This window comes from Glycine soja, chromosome 12 (assembly GCF_004193775.1).
Source record: "Glycine soja cultivar W05 chromosome 12, ASM419377v2, whole genome shotgun sequence".
Taxonomy (NCBI): Eukaryota; Viridiplantae; Streptophyta; class Magnoliopsida; order Fabales; family Fabaceae; genus Glycine; species Glycine soja.
In genome coordinates this window covers 5,541,203-5,557,597 of record NC_041013.1, presented here as the reverse complement: position 1 = coordinate 5,557,597, position 16,395 = coordinate 5,541,203, and the positions used below count along the sequence as shown (strand labels likewise).

At 35.3% G+C, this 16,395-nt stretch overlaps 1 protein-coding gene across 2 annotated transcripts; it reads right to left on the bottom strand.

The window, feature by feature from the left end:
• Positions 1–1,421: 1,421 nt before the first annotated feature.
• On the bottom strand, positions 1,422–16,182 carry LOC114378564 (two-component response regulator-like APRR3). 2 transcript variants are annotated; one of them, XM_028337190.1, is made up of 13 exons: positions 15,910–16,182; positions 15,282–15,373; positions 15,092–15,179; positions 14,372–14,836; positions 12,430–12,591; positions 12,189–12,322; positions 6,347–6,508; positions 4,246–4,360; positions 3,708–4,158; positions 3,589–3,613; positions 2,441–3,199; positions 1,904–1,977; positions 1,422–1,816 (listed from the first exon to the last, which is right to left on the bottom strand). In XM_028337190.1, the coding sequence occupies exons 4-13, from the start codon at positions 14,715–14,717 to the stop codon at positions 1,738–1,740; spliced, it is 2,307 nt and encodes a 768-aa protein (XP_028192991.1). In that variant the 5' UTR covers positions 14,718–14,836; positions 15,092–15,179; positions 15,282–15,373; positions 15,910–16,182; the 3' UTR covers positions 1,422–1,737. The 2 variants fall into 2 exon arrangements, with proteins under 2 accessions (XP_028192991.1, XP_028192990.1); XM_028337189.1 differs by having other exon boundaries at positions 4,246–4,423; positions 15,910–16,180.
• Between the last annotated feature and the right edge of the window lie 213 nt (positions 16,183–16,395).

The window sequence follows — 16,395 nt, the reverse complement described above, 5'->3', positions numbered from 1 at the left end:
CCTGTCCTTTTGCATAGGGCCATATCATAGCAAGTAAACTTGCTGAATTCCCAACACTTTATATCCCTTTTTCATTGGAATGATTATATAGATACTTCTATATATCACACACTACATCAATACTTTCTATTTTTCTTTATCTCTTATTATATTGTATTGCCTATCAAACTTTTCTCTTTTTATTGGAGGGACATACTTGGAACGTGGTCAAGCCCCTACCATCCAATAGGAAAATTCGTACCTACAAAATGTGCTATAGACTGTACGATTAGCAATGGGATGTAAAAACTACGAGAAAATTGAACTGGAAACTATGGATAGGTAGGTAGGTATCATTCCATATTAGGTCGCTTGATGAACCCAAATGTAGCCTCTAATGTTTTTGAGTAGGCAATCCAACTTGGTCGTACTCCCCTTCCATGCTTCAAGGAAAACCAATTGGTGACTTCAATTACCTTTATTTTTGAATCGTGAGAGAAAAACAAGTAAAAGAACCCCTACATGTTTGCCTCCGTACCAACAAAGTTCGACTACTGACATTTTAGGTATACAAACACGAAGTTTATTTATTAAATCCAATATTCTAAAGACACTAAGAAAAAAACATTTTTAATGTATTAAAAACTTTAAAAATTATTTTGCATGATTACTATAACATTTAATAGAATTAATACCAATGTACTGATAATTTAAAATAATAATAATTTTACACTGTCAGTAGATCATACTATTTTTCTCTTTAATATATTAAAAACTTAAAAAAATTGTTAAATATTTTGTAGTTCTAAATCTCTATCAAATATTTGAAGACATTTGTCAGGAATTTGCTTATTTATAATTTTACTAGAAGAGGGGGCCATGGGTTGAAGTAGACAGCTGAAACAATTCTTGCTTCTCTTTTTTTTTTTTTTGAAATATGAAACAATTCTTGCTAATAGAATATCATCACAATAATTGATTTATGATTGACGCTACTTGAGGAAATCCAACTATTTTAAACAGTTCGCGTCACAGCACAAGTTAAGGAGAAGTGGTGACTGTCCCATTTCAAGACAATCATTTTAAATAGATGAATAAGATTTTACTTTTGGGGGGTGAAGGAATTGATGAAAAAATAATGACATGACATGGACTTGGTTTTGACACAATCCTTGCGTGTCGAACAAAGACATGAACATGGTTGACAGCTGACATATTCCATACTCGCACAACACAACAGACATGGTTCATTCCTTGAACTGTCCCTGCTTCATAGTTATGACTTATGAAACATACGAGGCAGGGAAGCTCCATTCTCCCTTTCTTTTTACCCACGACAATCAATTCAAGACATCTATTCCAGTATTGGATCTAGATCTCAGCAAGCATGTTATAATTCTCAGAAAGGAACAGCATTAGCTGTTAACCAGGTGTAACCAAAATGAAAGCTAACATGATAAATTTTATTTCATCAGAGGTTAACATATCCAAAGGTAACCACTTCTATGGGTCCATTTGGAGTTTTAAAGTTCAGACAAACATAAACAGAATCTAGAACATTGTCTAGAAATTTCAAATTAAATGTCTGATTTTCACACAATAGAGATAAATTTAAACTACCTAATCACAGATTCCTCTAACACAAACCTCCAAGCTACTTCCTAGGTGAACGTGTGAAGAAGCTAGTCCGATAGCAAGAAGCTAGAGGCAGTTAATGGAACGGAATCAGTCAAATAATGATCACCATTTTGGCTGGTGTTATTGAGGAATGTCGATAGAATTGTCCCCAGGCACCAGGTTGTCACTTTGTTTATCTTTTTCTTCTTTGCCTTCAGACCTGAGAAAAAATTGGACAGAAGTTAACCCAGCACTTGCATAATGCAACATAAAAATATAAAATGAACCCAGCCATGCAGCACCATACACTATTCGTCTGACAAATTGTCCCTTAATACGTGGTCGCTGTTCTGCTAGTTTTTTCCTGCTGTGATATCGAACCTGAAAAATAAATGAAAATTCCAGAATATGGAAACAAGCCAAATTCAAGTTGGCAATATATAACATACCGTGCTTATTAATGATGAGGATCAAATCACTGACTCAAACATGAACATACCAGTCATACAAAGAAAGTAACATTGGAAGAAAATATCTTAACTTTAAATAAAGTGGATATAATTTGATAAAATTACAGAAATATAAAATACCCAGGATGGAGAGTAGATAACTATGCATATAGATAATGCCAACGGCAACATATTTTTTGCATAGGATGCTTTCAAATAAGTAGATTATATTAACAGCATCATCCAACTTGTTGGAATCTCAATAAGCCATCAGTTCATTTATAGAAATTATGGGAACACAAACAATGAGTATGACATACTCAAATTGACAAAATCCACATGCAACAAAGATCTACAGAGAACATATTAGGACAATGTAATTAAAAATAGATTACCCTCTTCTCAAAGCATCTTTCTTTTCTCTTTAGGCGAAATTTGGTCAAGGCAGCCTCTCTCAATGCAAGCCGTACTTCATCTGTCCCGTTCCCAATGCTTTTCCTATCAATGCCACCAATTCCAATGCTCCCAGCAGCCACATTTCCGTTTTCCACATTTATCGTTCTGATTGTCAAGTTGTTGCTTCCATCCTGTCCATTATTGCTCCCATGATCACTCTCCACTGCATTTCCATCCACACTATAGTTTGCAGCATTACTTTCTGCTGGCCCTCCAAATGCATTTGATGATACACATTGCGGAGTTGAGCTTTTCAGTAAGAGATCATGATCTGATTGGGGATCTACTGCAGCTTTATGGGCAATGTGATTATAATGGTGAAGCTGATAGTAAGTGTGCTCGACTTGGAATCCTTGTTCAGAGCCTCCTACTGATTCTTTAATGATTTCTGTATATTCTTCCCAGGCAGAAGTTTTCTTCTGAGATGAAGAAATGCTATTGTTCTGCACAGTTAGGAGTTCACAAGAATTATACGAGCCAATCCCTCTTCCAGACTCCGGCTTCTTGTCAAAAGTATCAGGTTTGGTGCCAAGATATGTATTAGTGGAGGCCCTGTCATTGATGTTGTTGCTCCCATTAGATTTTTGATTTGAAGGAGTGCCATTTGAATGAGATGGAAAGTTGTGCATTGTCTCTGTATTTGGTGCAGCTGAGCTATTGTCTAGTGGGGAACAGCTTCCTACATTTCCAGTTTGAGCCTGATAAAAAGTAAAGAAAACATAAGGATTGCCCAAAGATTAAGATTTGGTGATAAACACTATTCTCCAGCTAATGGTACCCAGAATTTCCTTGCAAATTGCGGAGAAATAACTATAACACACAGCATATTGATATCATTTCTTCATATTGTGTATTAGAAATTTTTTGATGATTCAATTAATCCCATTACCCCTTGTTGGCTTGGAAGAAATCTTATATTCATTGAGAGATGATTAACGGTGGGGAATAGACAATGAGATAAGTTGATGAGATAAGTGGAATTTGGGATGAAAAATGTAAATGCAAAATTGCAAATTATGCAACACAAAAATCTTAATTTTTACACAATAAATAAAGTTCTTGCCGTCAAAGGACTGAAGAGCATCACCTGGTTAGCAGAAACAGTATTATATCTGCAGAATAAAGAAAAAAATTAAACGTTATCAATGTAGTGCAACAATATTTGCTTCCAAAATAAGGTATTTGTGCTGGCAAATTTCCTCTTACTTTGAGAATGCTGACTGATCTGAATGTCTCAAGACATTGCATTCTTCACCAGTGACATTTTTAGCATCTCCTACTTCTCCCAGCCTTTTCAGAGTTAGTTCAAGGGATGGATGCTCTTTGGGGCAACAGTTTGCTTTTGATTGTGAAAAACCAGAAAACCCATTTGGAGTGTTCAAGTCTCTGCTTTCAGCCTGTGGACTGTTGCTATCAGTAACATCAATAACATTCATAGCCTGATTTTCCTGTGTCCCGGTTTTATCACCATTGTATTCCAATTGTCCTTTTTCACAGACATTGCTCTTTCTCTTAATGATCTGCATATCATCTACATCAGACATCTTATTTGCCCCTTTACCCACAATTGGATTGCTAGACAGTTCCTCGAGTGGATGCTCTAGTTGCATATTCAAAGATATTCCCATAGCCAAGTCCTTAACCCTTGCAACATCATCTGGAAAGAAAGTAACTAAGTGGTTTATTTGGGGAAATATCCAAATCAAGATAGACAAGTAAAAAAATACATACTATCGAGGCATACCAAGATCAATAAGTTCATGGCACTCTTTTTCCGTCGCATGCACCCATCTACCACTAACTTTTTCAGTCTTTGTTTGCATCACTTGGGCACATGTGCTATCAGGGGCATCAACCAACTGTTTATGAGGTGAAACTGGATGAGGACTGCCAACTTGAGCTAGACATTTAGTCCATGAACTCTACATAAAATAGGAGCTTTACTAGGACTTTGGGGTATTTAGATAAATAAATAAGGGGTAAATACAATTTTCGAATTGCTTGCAAAAATATTTATTGTTCATTTGTGTAGGAACAATCACACAGAAAAGTGAACAATTAAGTAACATATGGTTAACTATTTTTTAATAGAAAAGTAATTTTCTGAGTGATGAGAGAAAGCACAGAAATGAAGCAGCAAGAAATCAACCAGACCAGAAAACACAAAAAACAAAAAAGAACATGAAAAAAGAAACCCAGCAAGCTATCCATTCTTTGTCCCCAGCAATAGTTAGGGCATAACAAATAAAGGAAGCAATAAACATTTTCATATTACACAGAAAATGTAATGGCAATCAAATATCCTAAGTGATGCATGTGCTCCACTCCAACCAAGGACACCAAAGATTTTCATAAACTGCACACTGCCATAAAATTTGGGCCTCGTTTTAACCAAAACCAATATCACAAACCCATCAAAATTTGCTTCAAAGAAAGTAGGACATATCAAATGCTCAAGAGTCCCAAAATGGTTGTTTTGTAGGAAAGTAGATAATTTGCGAAGTTACAGTGCAAAAACAGTGTCCGACCATTTTTGAACCTGACCTACATATAACACAGGTGGGGGAGAAAAAGTGGGGCAGGGCTTACAAATCAGCAATAAATCATGCCTATTAATCATAATAAAAACCAACATCCAAAAAAAAAGATTTGATTTTACAAGGAATATTGAATTTTCATATTAATTTGTCAAGCAAGAAGTCTAGATGATTAAAGGGTGACACAGAAGCTTTAATATATAATTCCTAGAAAACACACAGAACAAAAACAAAGAACTTCTCCCATCTCCATCTGAATAGGGTACAGTTGATAAAAAAACAAAAGACATTATAATTCACAAGATTCTTTATTTCTCAAGTTTTTTCAAGTGAAACTCCCAATTTAAGTGAGAACCCTGTAAAGATTTTTTTTTAATGGGGGAATTAACCCATTAACCACCCTCCAAACAATGTTAACCATTCAGCAGTAAATTGTTCCTAAACTGAAAATAACTGCCAAGAATTCCTAAATTGTGGTTCTCCCTACATTAATATGCGAATTTCTACAATATATGATTTAAAATTGTGTAGTATGAATTACAAAACAAATAATAGCATGCATCATACTATCCTCAGTTCCACTAACAAAAAGAACATAAGTGATTGGATATAGGACAATCAAATGATGATTAAACTATGGATGACAAGATAGTTCAGTGACACTTGTTGGCTTGTTTAATTGTTATGGCAAGTAATTGGCACATGCAACCTTTTGCTAAGTGAAACCTATGTAGGTTAACCTGATCAATGAACGACGTCCATTATTCTTCTCTTCTTTATTCATCACTAATAACCCTAAATGACAACTCAGACTCTAAAAATCCATTTCTTATTGTCAGCTACCACAGTCCTCAAAGTCTTTTTTTTCCTGCTAATGTTTATTGGTCTGTCCCAGTACCTAGCCCTGCTTTCAAGACCCATGTGACTTGTCTAGAAATTTAAAATCCCTATTTTCTGTCCACTTAAAATTACCATATCAAATTGCTCAAGTGAAGCTAGTCAGTATTGAAGATTCAATGTTATTACCGAGCCATTAGAAAATAATTGATCCATCGATAAAAAATGATGAATTTGTGTTCTTCAGAGCTGAACTACTGCATGTGTTGAGTCTTAAATAGAAGAAATTTCATATAAGGAAATTTAAAAACATCAAACAGTGACAACACATGGATTTAGAAACTAATTTTCATGAGCAAAAAATGATATCGACACAGCATAATGTGGTAACCTTGCCCTCCGATGGGGAAATATTACTTAAGGGTGATTCAATTAAGAGAACATGTATATTTTATGAGATACGTGCAATACCTGAGTGCCACTTCCATTGTCACTTCCATCACGAATGCTCAAGCCTCTGCTTCCATAGTCATTCTCATCACTGCTGTCACTATTGTTTTCATATGCATCATTACTTCTTGACTTTGCAAATTTTCTGGTGAGGGTCGCACTTTCACTCCCACTACCACTAGACTGAGGAAGTGTGTTAATCCAAGTTCAGGAATGACATTGAATCATTGATTATTGAAGAATCAATTTATTGTTTAAGTTGAAAAATGATAAGATCAATAGGATAGAATAATATAAACTACTTTAATCCATTATTGCATCTTTAAGGCATAGATCTCTACGTAAAAGAAACTTCAAATTTGATTGAAAGGAGGAATGCAGTAATTATCTTTTGCAATTCCTTCATTGATCCTTATATCAGTTAAGGAGTGATATTGAATATTGAAGAATGAACTGGATAGTTGGATATTTAAGTTGATCAACAAGATAAACTGTGATGGGTTGCTGTCTTGGAATGAGTTGTTTCTGTTAGGACAGATTTATTGCTTGATTTCCTTTTATTAGGACAGATTTTCTTACTGTATAGCTATATTCTAGCAAGTAATTATCAATACAAGTTTATATAATGTTGTAGCAGTCCCTCATTAGCTGTACTGTAATTATTATAGATATCTACCAGATTTTCAGTCTTATTTTAGGTATGTAATCATGCTGTTTGGTCTAATGTAACACCTCGTATGGTTTCAAATCATCAAAGTGATAGTATTCAGAAATTATTCTGTTGTAACGTGTGCAGCATGTGCTTAATGTGTTTATATTTTCTTTCCTTTTTTTGTAGATTTAATTTGATTTATTCCTTATTAGGATTGTTTAATTGAGCTTGATTTTATGAATAGAGCCGTATAAATAGACCCTTAATATACACTGAAAATCAAGAAATAATATTTCAGTGATTTTCCTTATATTTCAAGTCATTTCTTTATGTAAATTACTTTAGTACAACTGTAATTTATGAATTTAATATTCAGACATTATTCTTTCAAGTAGGTATTAACTCCTATCTAATGGGATTCTCTTTTCCGCTGACATCAGCCATCATCTGTAACCAATCTCATGTATCCAATCTTCACAGTAGGTCATTGTCCCTTGTGTGCCCAGTCTTTATAACTGGGCACTTTTTCTGTTCAACACGTATAAAGTCTAGTCTCTCTAGCGACCAAATCATAAGAGCCAGGTAACTTTAGGCTTTTATTATTTTGTCACTGTTAGAATTAGTGGTAGAATCCCTAATTAATAGCTTATTAGCCTTAGAATCAGCATTCATATTTATTTGTATTTATTGTAAATATATATTATATAGACAGTCGTGTGTGATCTTGTTAAGACACAATTCAGAAATTCTACACCTTTTTCTTTTTTCTTTTCCGCCTGCGGGCATGCTATTCCGTGCCCCTTGTGATAGCCATTGGGATGCTGTCATGCACATCCTCAGATATATCAAGAATGCACTAGGTCGAGGACTCCTATATGAAGACAAAGGCAATGCCAAAATTGGTTGTTAAGATCACCATCAGACAGGAGATCTACCTCTGGTTATTGTGTTTTGCTTGGAGAGAATTCGATCTCCTGGAGAAGCAAGAAGCAAAATATAGTTGCTAGATTCTGCACCAAAGCTGAATACCGTGCCATGGTAGCAGCTGCATACAGTTTGCTGACACTCAGGACACTAAGCTTATTTGTGACAATCAAGTTGCTCTTCAAGTTGCATCTAATATGGTCTTCCATGAACAGACTAAACACAAAGATAGATTATCAATTAGTAAGAGAAAAGGTGTTGTTTGAGGAAATCACGACTGATTTTGTTGGTTCCAATGATCAATTGGCAGATATTTTTACCAAGTCTATTAAAGGACCCCGGGTTGAAACTATATGTAACAAGCTTAATGCATATGATATATCTGCACCAGCTTTTTTTTTTTTTTTGATCAGCAAAGATAAAATATATTATATATATAGTGAGTACCAGAGGTACCAAACAGTACATGTAATTAGATTAGCTTGCCAGCAACATGGTTCCAAGCTCAGACTAATAGCAGTCTCGCAAGGAACCAAAGCTAGGTATTACAAAGACCTACAACACCCACTGTCTATGGTTTCTACCCCCCTGAAAATACAAATCCTGCTGCTATGTTAGACGACCAATAGCTGTAAGTGAGAGCAAAGTCCTTCTCAAAGTTCTTCAGCCATGTCCATAATGTAAAAATAGCATCCTCCATTAATTTGTTTCCATCAAAAGTTTCATTTGAGAAGATGATTTTATTCCGGTGCTGCCACACTGTCCATGTGAGGGCAAGCCACCAACTTCTCCATCGGTTAATACGAATTTTGCTAGGAAAACAGAATGCATGCTGGGAAAAGTGCTGCCACGGTTTCTGCGGAAAAGCTCCATGAAGGTTGACCCATTTCATAGATTCCCACCATAATGGGAGTATTTTGTCACATGTCAGAAATACATGCGCTTCGTTCTCCTCAGAATTACCACAAAATGGGCATAATGGATCATTAATTGCCACCCTTCTCCTCCTCAAATTTGCCTTCGTTTGTAGTCTCTCCTTTAATAACCTCCATGCAAAAATAGTGATTTTAGTTGGGACTCGAATCTTCCATAACTCCTCAAACATCCACCCATTATCCTCCTCAACATCCACTCCATTGAGCATATTATAGGCGCTTGTTACCGAATATTGTCCAGTAGGCTCTGCTTTCCAGATCCACTCATCTTTTTTGTGAATCTGGATACTGCTGCCAGCAACTTCAGAAAGGAAGCAATCTGCCATCTCAAGCTCTCTGTCGAACAAGTGTCTTCTCCATTTAAATTTCCACTCCCACCCTTTGTCTGTTTGCTGACCCATCTCCTGAATATAGTTGTGCTGTTGGTCTGAAATTAGGTACAAACTGGGGTATTTTGCCAGCAGCGATGTGTCTCCAAAGCCCCAATGATCCTCCCAAAACTTGATTTTAGTTCCATTCCCCACCTTCCATGTTAGCCCTCCCTTTAACACCATCTCATGTTGGGGATTATGAAGGGCTAATTTAAGATCTGCCCACCATAATGAGGCATTATTATCGATCAGCATTCACATTTTTGTTTGCTCAATTTAAGATCTGCACCAGCTTGAGGGGGAGTGTTACAATTAGTGGGAGTCCCTAAATAATAGCTTATTTGCCTTAGAATCAGCATTCACATTTTTGTTTGCTCAAGCATTCCTTAGGCATTGAGGTTGACAAATCCTCATCTGGCATTGTTGTCTCCTAACGAAAGTATGCTTTGGACATCCTAACTGAGACAAGTATGCTTGATTGTCGCCCTAACAACATTGCAATGGATCCTACTGCCAAGCTTATTCCAGGTCAGGGTGAGCCGCTAAAAAACTCGGGAAGATATTGACGACTTGTGGGCAGACGTAATTACCTCATTGTACCAGACATCATCTTTGTTGTCAGCATGGTGAGTCAATTCCTTAATGCCACTTGTGACAGTCATTGGGATGTTGTTATGTGCATCCTTCAGTACATCAAGATTGCACCAGGATATGGATTATTATATGAAGACAAAGACAATACCATAATCATTTATTACTTTGATGCTGACTGGGCAGGATCACTATCAGATATATGGTTCCACTTTTGGATATCATGTTCTTATTGGAGGAAATATGATCTCCTGGCGAAACAAGAAATAGAATATAGTGGCTACATCCAGTGCCAAAGTTGAATAACGCTATGGCAACAACTGCATGTGAGATTACAAGGCTTAGGTAACTTCTCCAACAGTTAAAATTTTAAGATACTCATAACATGAAGCTCATATGTGAAAATCAAGTTGTTCTCCACATCACATCTAATTCAGTCTTTCATGAACGAACCAACCACATTGAGATAAACTGTCATTATGCAAGGGAGAAGGTACACTTGGCAATTCACCACTGACTTTGTTAGCTCCAAAGACCAACTGGTAGACATGTTCACTAAATCTCTCAAGGGTTCTCATGTTGACTACATTCGTGACAAGTTGGGTTCGTATGACATATATGCTTCAACTTGAGGGGTATTGTAAAGATATGATTTTCTTGTATGTAAATAGGGAAATATGGAAAGGTGTATAACTAGGAATTAGGGATTTTTATTCTTTCATTGTATCCTTAATTATATGATATCTTTATTAAAAATAAAGCATCCTGAAGTGTGGTATTACACACATCTTACAATGATCATACCTTTTTCATAAAACACTCGCATGATGGGAAATTCACACTCTTACTCTATGTGGATGATATGATCATTGCAAGTAATGATTAGACTAAAAAGAAGGTTATGAGGGAGAAGTTGGGAACCTAGTTTGAAATGAAAGAATTGGGAAAGCTTAAGTATTTTCTTAGGATAGAGGTTGCCTATTCCAAACAAGGTACCTTTATCACCCAAAGAAAGTTTTTACTTGATCTTCTCAAAGAAACAAGCAAATAAGGGTGTAAAACATTCAAAGTTCCCATTGAGCAGAACCACAAGATTGGAAGTGGGGATTAAGGCCAACAGTAGAGAAGTCACAGTACCAGACACCAGTGGGAAAGTTCATCTACTTGTCCCATACTAGACCAGACACTGCTTATGCTGTGAGTGTGGTAAGCCAATTCATGCATGATCCCCAAGAACAACACTTGTAGGACAACAGATAAAGCAGACTGTTATTTAGAAGAGAATGCAAGCTACCCAAGGAAATGTATACAAATGAAGACTAAGCTGAGTCAGTTGTTGATAAAGGATACATCTCAGGGTATTGCAAGCTTCAGAGAAACCTAGTAACATGGAGGAGTATAAAAAATGTAATTGCTTGGTCTAGTGCAAAAGTAGAGTTTTGAGCTATGGCACAGAACATCTGTGAGATATTATGGATGAAGATCATTCTTGATGACCTTAAGATAAATTATGAAAACCCTCTGAGGTTGTTTTGGGATAATAATTCTACTATTAGCATTGTCCACAACCCTGTACAGCATGACAAAACCAAGCATATAGAGATTGGCAGGCACTTCATTAAAGAGAAATTAGATAATGGTCTTATAACTACAACTTACATTCCTTCAAGACTCCAATTGGCAGATGTATTGACCAAGGAGCTCCCTATGGTAAGATTTCCAGAACTTGATATCCATTTACCAACTTGAAGGGAAGCTTAAAAAGTATTTCCTTTGGTCCTTATTATAAGGTCCAATTAACTAAATCACCAAGATAAAGGAATTTGGTAAATTTAGTTAACAGCATTACATTTGTCTTAAATTAATTTCCAAAACTAACAAAAACATTAATGTGTTATATTTCTCTCACTGTCACATTATTCTAGAACTGACTTTAATAAAGGGTATTTTTGTGAAAAATAATAAATGTAGGAGACATTTTAGATTGGACCTTATAAAAAGGACCAAATCATACTTTTAACTTAGACCTTATAATAAGGACAGGAGGGAGTATCTTTTTAGTTTTAATACATTAGTAGGTCCTAAACTTTTTGGGAATTTTTAATTGGGTCCTTAAACTGAAAAGAAATTGTAATTGTGTTGGCATTATTAGATTTAGATAAATATCTCATTATTTTCATATTTCCTTTTTATATTATTTCCCTATATTCCTTAATAGGGTTAGTTATTCTTAGCCTATAAAAAGGATATTAGTGTTTGTATTCAAAACACACAGAAATATATACGTTCTTTTACTTTTCAAGTGGAAGAAATGAAGTGATTCACTTTGATAAAAAAAACACTGTAATTTGTTTCAGTACATGCCTGAGACAAAATGTAAATCAACTCACACTGTGGCATCTTCTCCAAACGTGCTGCCAGAGGTTTTTAAGTTCATTCCTCCGAATAGGTTTCACTAAAAAATCAACTGCACCTTTTGACAAACACTTAAAGACTATACCCATAGAATCATGAGATGACATCACTGCATGTATTTGAACATGTGCAATAAACAAAACACCACATGAGCAATAGTCATTGAAAATATATACTTAAATTTGGAACAGAGTATAACTTTGGTATGCCGCTTACTAATCACAGGAATATTCTTCAGAGTTTTGTGGCTCATGATCTTGCACAAAAGACCTATTCCAGACAAAATAGGCATAGCTACCTCTGTTAGGACAAGATCAATGCCATTTTCTGGATCTTCCAGGACTTTCCACGCTTGAAGGCCATTGGAAACGGCAGTGACTGTAAAACCATAGATGAAGAAAATAGGTTTTAAGAATTATGGCACTCATTGTTTAAGCACCTATTTGCTAGAGAGACAATTCAGTTTACATCAAAGTAAAATAAATATAAAGATGCAATTAAAGCCACCCCAAGGCCCAAGTTTGACTATTTATTAACAGTTTTGTATGCAAAAAGATTGTAATTAACATCTGTACTGGAAATTAGGAAGTATTATCCTCACATTTCAGCTTAAAATTTGCCATCAACACAAGTTCTTTCCCTCTATGTACAAGTTATCTATCATGTTTCAATGTAAAACACACAAGAATATATCTCAAATAACTACAGAACAGAGTAAAATACATGAACTGAAAGGTTATATACCAATACTGGGACCTCCCTAGAGGATACGTAGCAAAGAATCATTCAATAGTAAAAATAAAGCAAGACTGTATAATAAATGCATAAAACATGGAGCCCATGAAAAAGTTGAAACTTACTTCATATATATCAAAAAAAAAAAATTTTTATCTAGGCAGAGTTCTCAATCTAAAACCAATGCAAAAACTAATTAATACTTAGTGGTTGAAAGTCCAACCTCAAATCTGTAAAAGAAAGCTGCATGGTAAGATTTTTTCTACTACAAAAAATATACCAAATGTACAAACAATACAATCCTGTTTGTATTACTTTTTTTTGTCCAAGGGGAGACTCATGGTAAGCCTTATAAGGAAGAGGGGGGAAAAGGGTTAAGGGATGATAAGGGGCTTGGGTATTATCGAGTACCTAACTCCCACATTGAGTAGTATGGGATGTTTGGTGGAGTATTTAAGTGTTTGGTTCTCTCCCCTTAACAGATAGCTTTTAAGGGAGGATTCCCCAAGCTTGGGAACTTATTAATTGGTATCAGAGCTGATTGTCGGTGTCTCAAACAAGGCTACCTATGGAGGGACTGACTACAAAGGCTCAGTGAAGCATTGTAGAGTCAGCCACTGAGACATTGAATATCAGAGGCGGTTTCACGATAGGGCTTGGGTAGCATTGCAAGAAATTGAATCTGTGCACTCATGATTATGTATGGATTTTGCATCTCAATCATATTGGCAATAGTTACAAATAAGTTTTATACAAATGCATTCAAGTGCTAAGCATAATTATTAGAATCTTACAATTCATGATTTGAATCATACAATTCAATGTGATTCAACACGCTATAAATTCATAGCATAAGATTAATCTCAAATGACTTTGAATCTTGTTATGCATGAATGAATTAGTGCAATTTCGTATCATTGATATGAATCGCATGATTCACCGATTTGTTAGTTTTTCTTCTTTTTACTTTTCTTTCACTAATTCTCATGAAAGAAATTGAAGAGTTATATAAGCTTAAATTGTTAAATGAAAAGGAATTAAAGGAGCACACCCAAACTTATGCTATTTGATTATTCTACTACTTTGTCACTCACTCATTCAATGCATGGACACTATTTGGTTGTTTCATTGCTTTGTTTCCATTCTTCCAAAATAGAGGCTTCACAAACTCTAATATAACTAATAATTTTATTTTATGAGACTTATAGTTAAGGTTTTGATCTATTTCTAGTTCAAAATTATTACATTGAACACTATATATCATTTGTATGATACGTTTGAAGTTATTTTTTCATTGCTTCCTAATCTTACAATTTGATACAAATTATGATTAACAATTAAAAAATTAGCTTAGCACAACTTGAATCTCAATTTGTTAACCTTGGTGCTAAGGCATGATTTACCACAAAGACAACATTAATACCTTTGTAACTACAATTCTGTAACAGAGCACGCACAACATGGCGTGTCGAATCATCATCTTCCACCAGCAAAACTTTTATCGATCTTAATGGGAGAAATCTCTCCCAGCATACGGCTGGCTCTTGAGGTGGTTGTTGTGAAATCTGCAAGCTCCCATGGATTTGAATCAGACCCCTCAATCCATTGTTTCCATCTTCAACCACCTTATTAAATCTTGTGTCATCTTCAGTTGATGATCCAGAGGCTACCCCTCCATTAACTACTCCATTTTCGAGACTCTTTTTGTCAAAAAACATATGATTTTGTTCTGCCAAACCTTTTTTCCCTTTCCCAACATTATTGTTCATCGGACCAGCCTATATCAACCACACTGCAAAAACATTGTGAGGAATTAACACACGAACATGATATCCTCCCCAAGTGAATCATGGATTCTCCACATCCCAAGCACTTGAACTATCAATTTCTGCAAACACAACCCTATCCATCAGTCAAGTCAGCGCTTTTTCCATCATAATTCAGAAAAAACCAAATACCCTATACCTGAGGGTACTCCACCCAAGGGGCCCAAACAAATTTACATATACACAATATCATAAGGAATAAAATCAGTAATTGCTTATGGTAATTGTTAACAGACTAAACATAACAAAAATAGACTTGATAATAATTACATAGTAGTAATTTGAAAAAGTTAAGATAGAAAAATATAGATCCATACCTCCAAACTCCAGCCCCCCGACAGAAATGAAAATCTCAAAAACAAAAATTTCATAGCAAATTTAAAGAAATGGAACGACAACCTGTTCCTGCATCAAAGAACCCTCAAAGCTTCTGTCTCAGCACTAGGTATAACTTTCCATTCATACCAATATCCTGAGAAAATGAATATAATAACTAAACTCACTTACCATCCTTACAGAAACTGCGGACGAAATCTGATTAGACATGCATACATGAGAAACTCTTCACAAGATTACTTTACATGGAGACATCAGCAGACCTCAGAAATTCGAATAGTTCGAATAGTTAGAGGCTTATATAATAAGACAACATGAAACACAAAAACTCCAAAGTTATAATCTAAAACATCGTCTTCTTAGTTTTTCTTTCTTTTTCCCAGATATTTTTATCCACCTTATATAACACCAGATGCACTGAAGGACAGGTATAAAAATGGAAGAGCCATTTTTATTTCAATCTTCTAGGGAAATAAATACAATTACTATAAATTTGATGCAAAAATTATAATTAATTGATTATGCTGAGACGCTTCATAGATTATTTTTCATGTATTAGCACAGACTTCAGAAATTAGGGAATGAAAACAGAGTCAAACGTAAAACAGTTAAATGTCTCGTACAAATATACCAATGAAGTTTCTAATTATCTAAACCAAACAGAACAAAAAAAGTTCCAGAAAACACGATCTAAAATCGCGTTTTAACCGTTTTTTTTTTTCCAATGGAATCACAGCAAGAGAGAATTAGAAATTCAAAAAAAAAAAAAAAAGAAGAATCATAGGACTATGAAACAAACCTTCAGAGCTTCACTGACAGGAACCAAACCTCCATTTGCAAGCGCGATGCAGCAACTTGGAAAAAACAATCCAAAAAAAAATTCAAAAACCACAATAGTCAGAGCTCCAATCTCGTTTCGAAAATAGAGAGCAAAAAACAACAAACTACAACAGAAAAAAAAATCAAAATCAAAGGAAAAAAAAATCAGAAAAAAGGTTCTAACATTTCTCTCAAAGCTTTTCTTTTTTTTTTTTTTCTCTCCTAATCCGTTTTTTCTATTCTTTTCTTTTGTTATTCCGCGGAAAACAAATTTTTAATGGAAAACACTTGACTGGCAGAGAAATAGCGAAGGCAAAAGGTTAAGAGAAGAGAGAGTGGGGAGAAGATATTATTCTGGGGATGCTGACCTGTACAAAATGAAGGTGTGAATGGCTCGGTGCACCACGTGGTACGCTGGGACCCGCGTGACGTGGCGCGTTGGAGACGCATTGATCTGCTGACATGG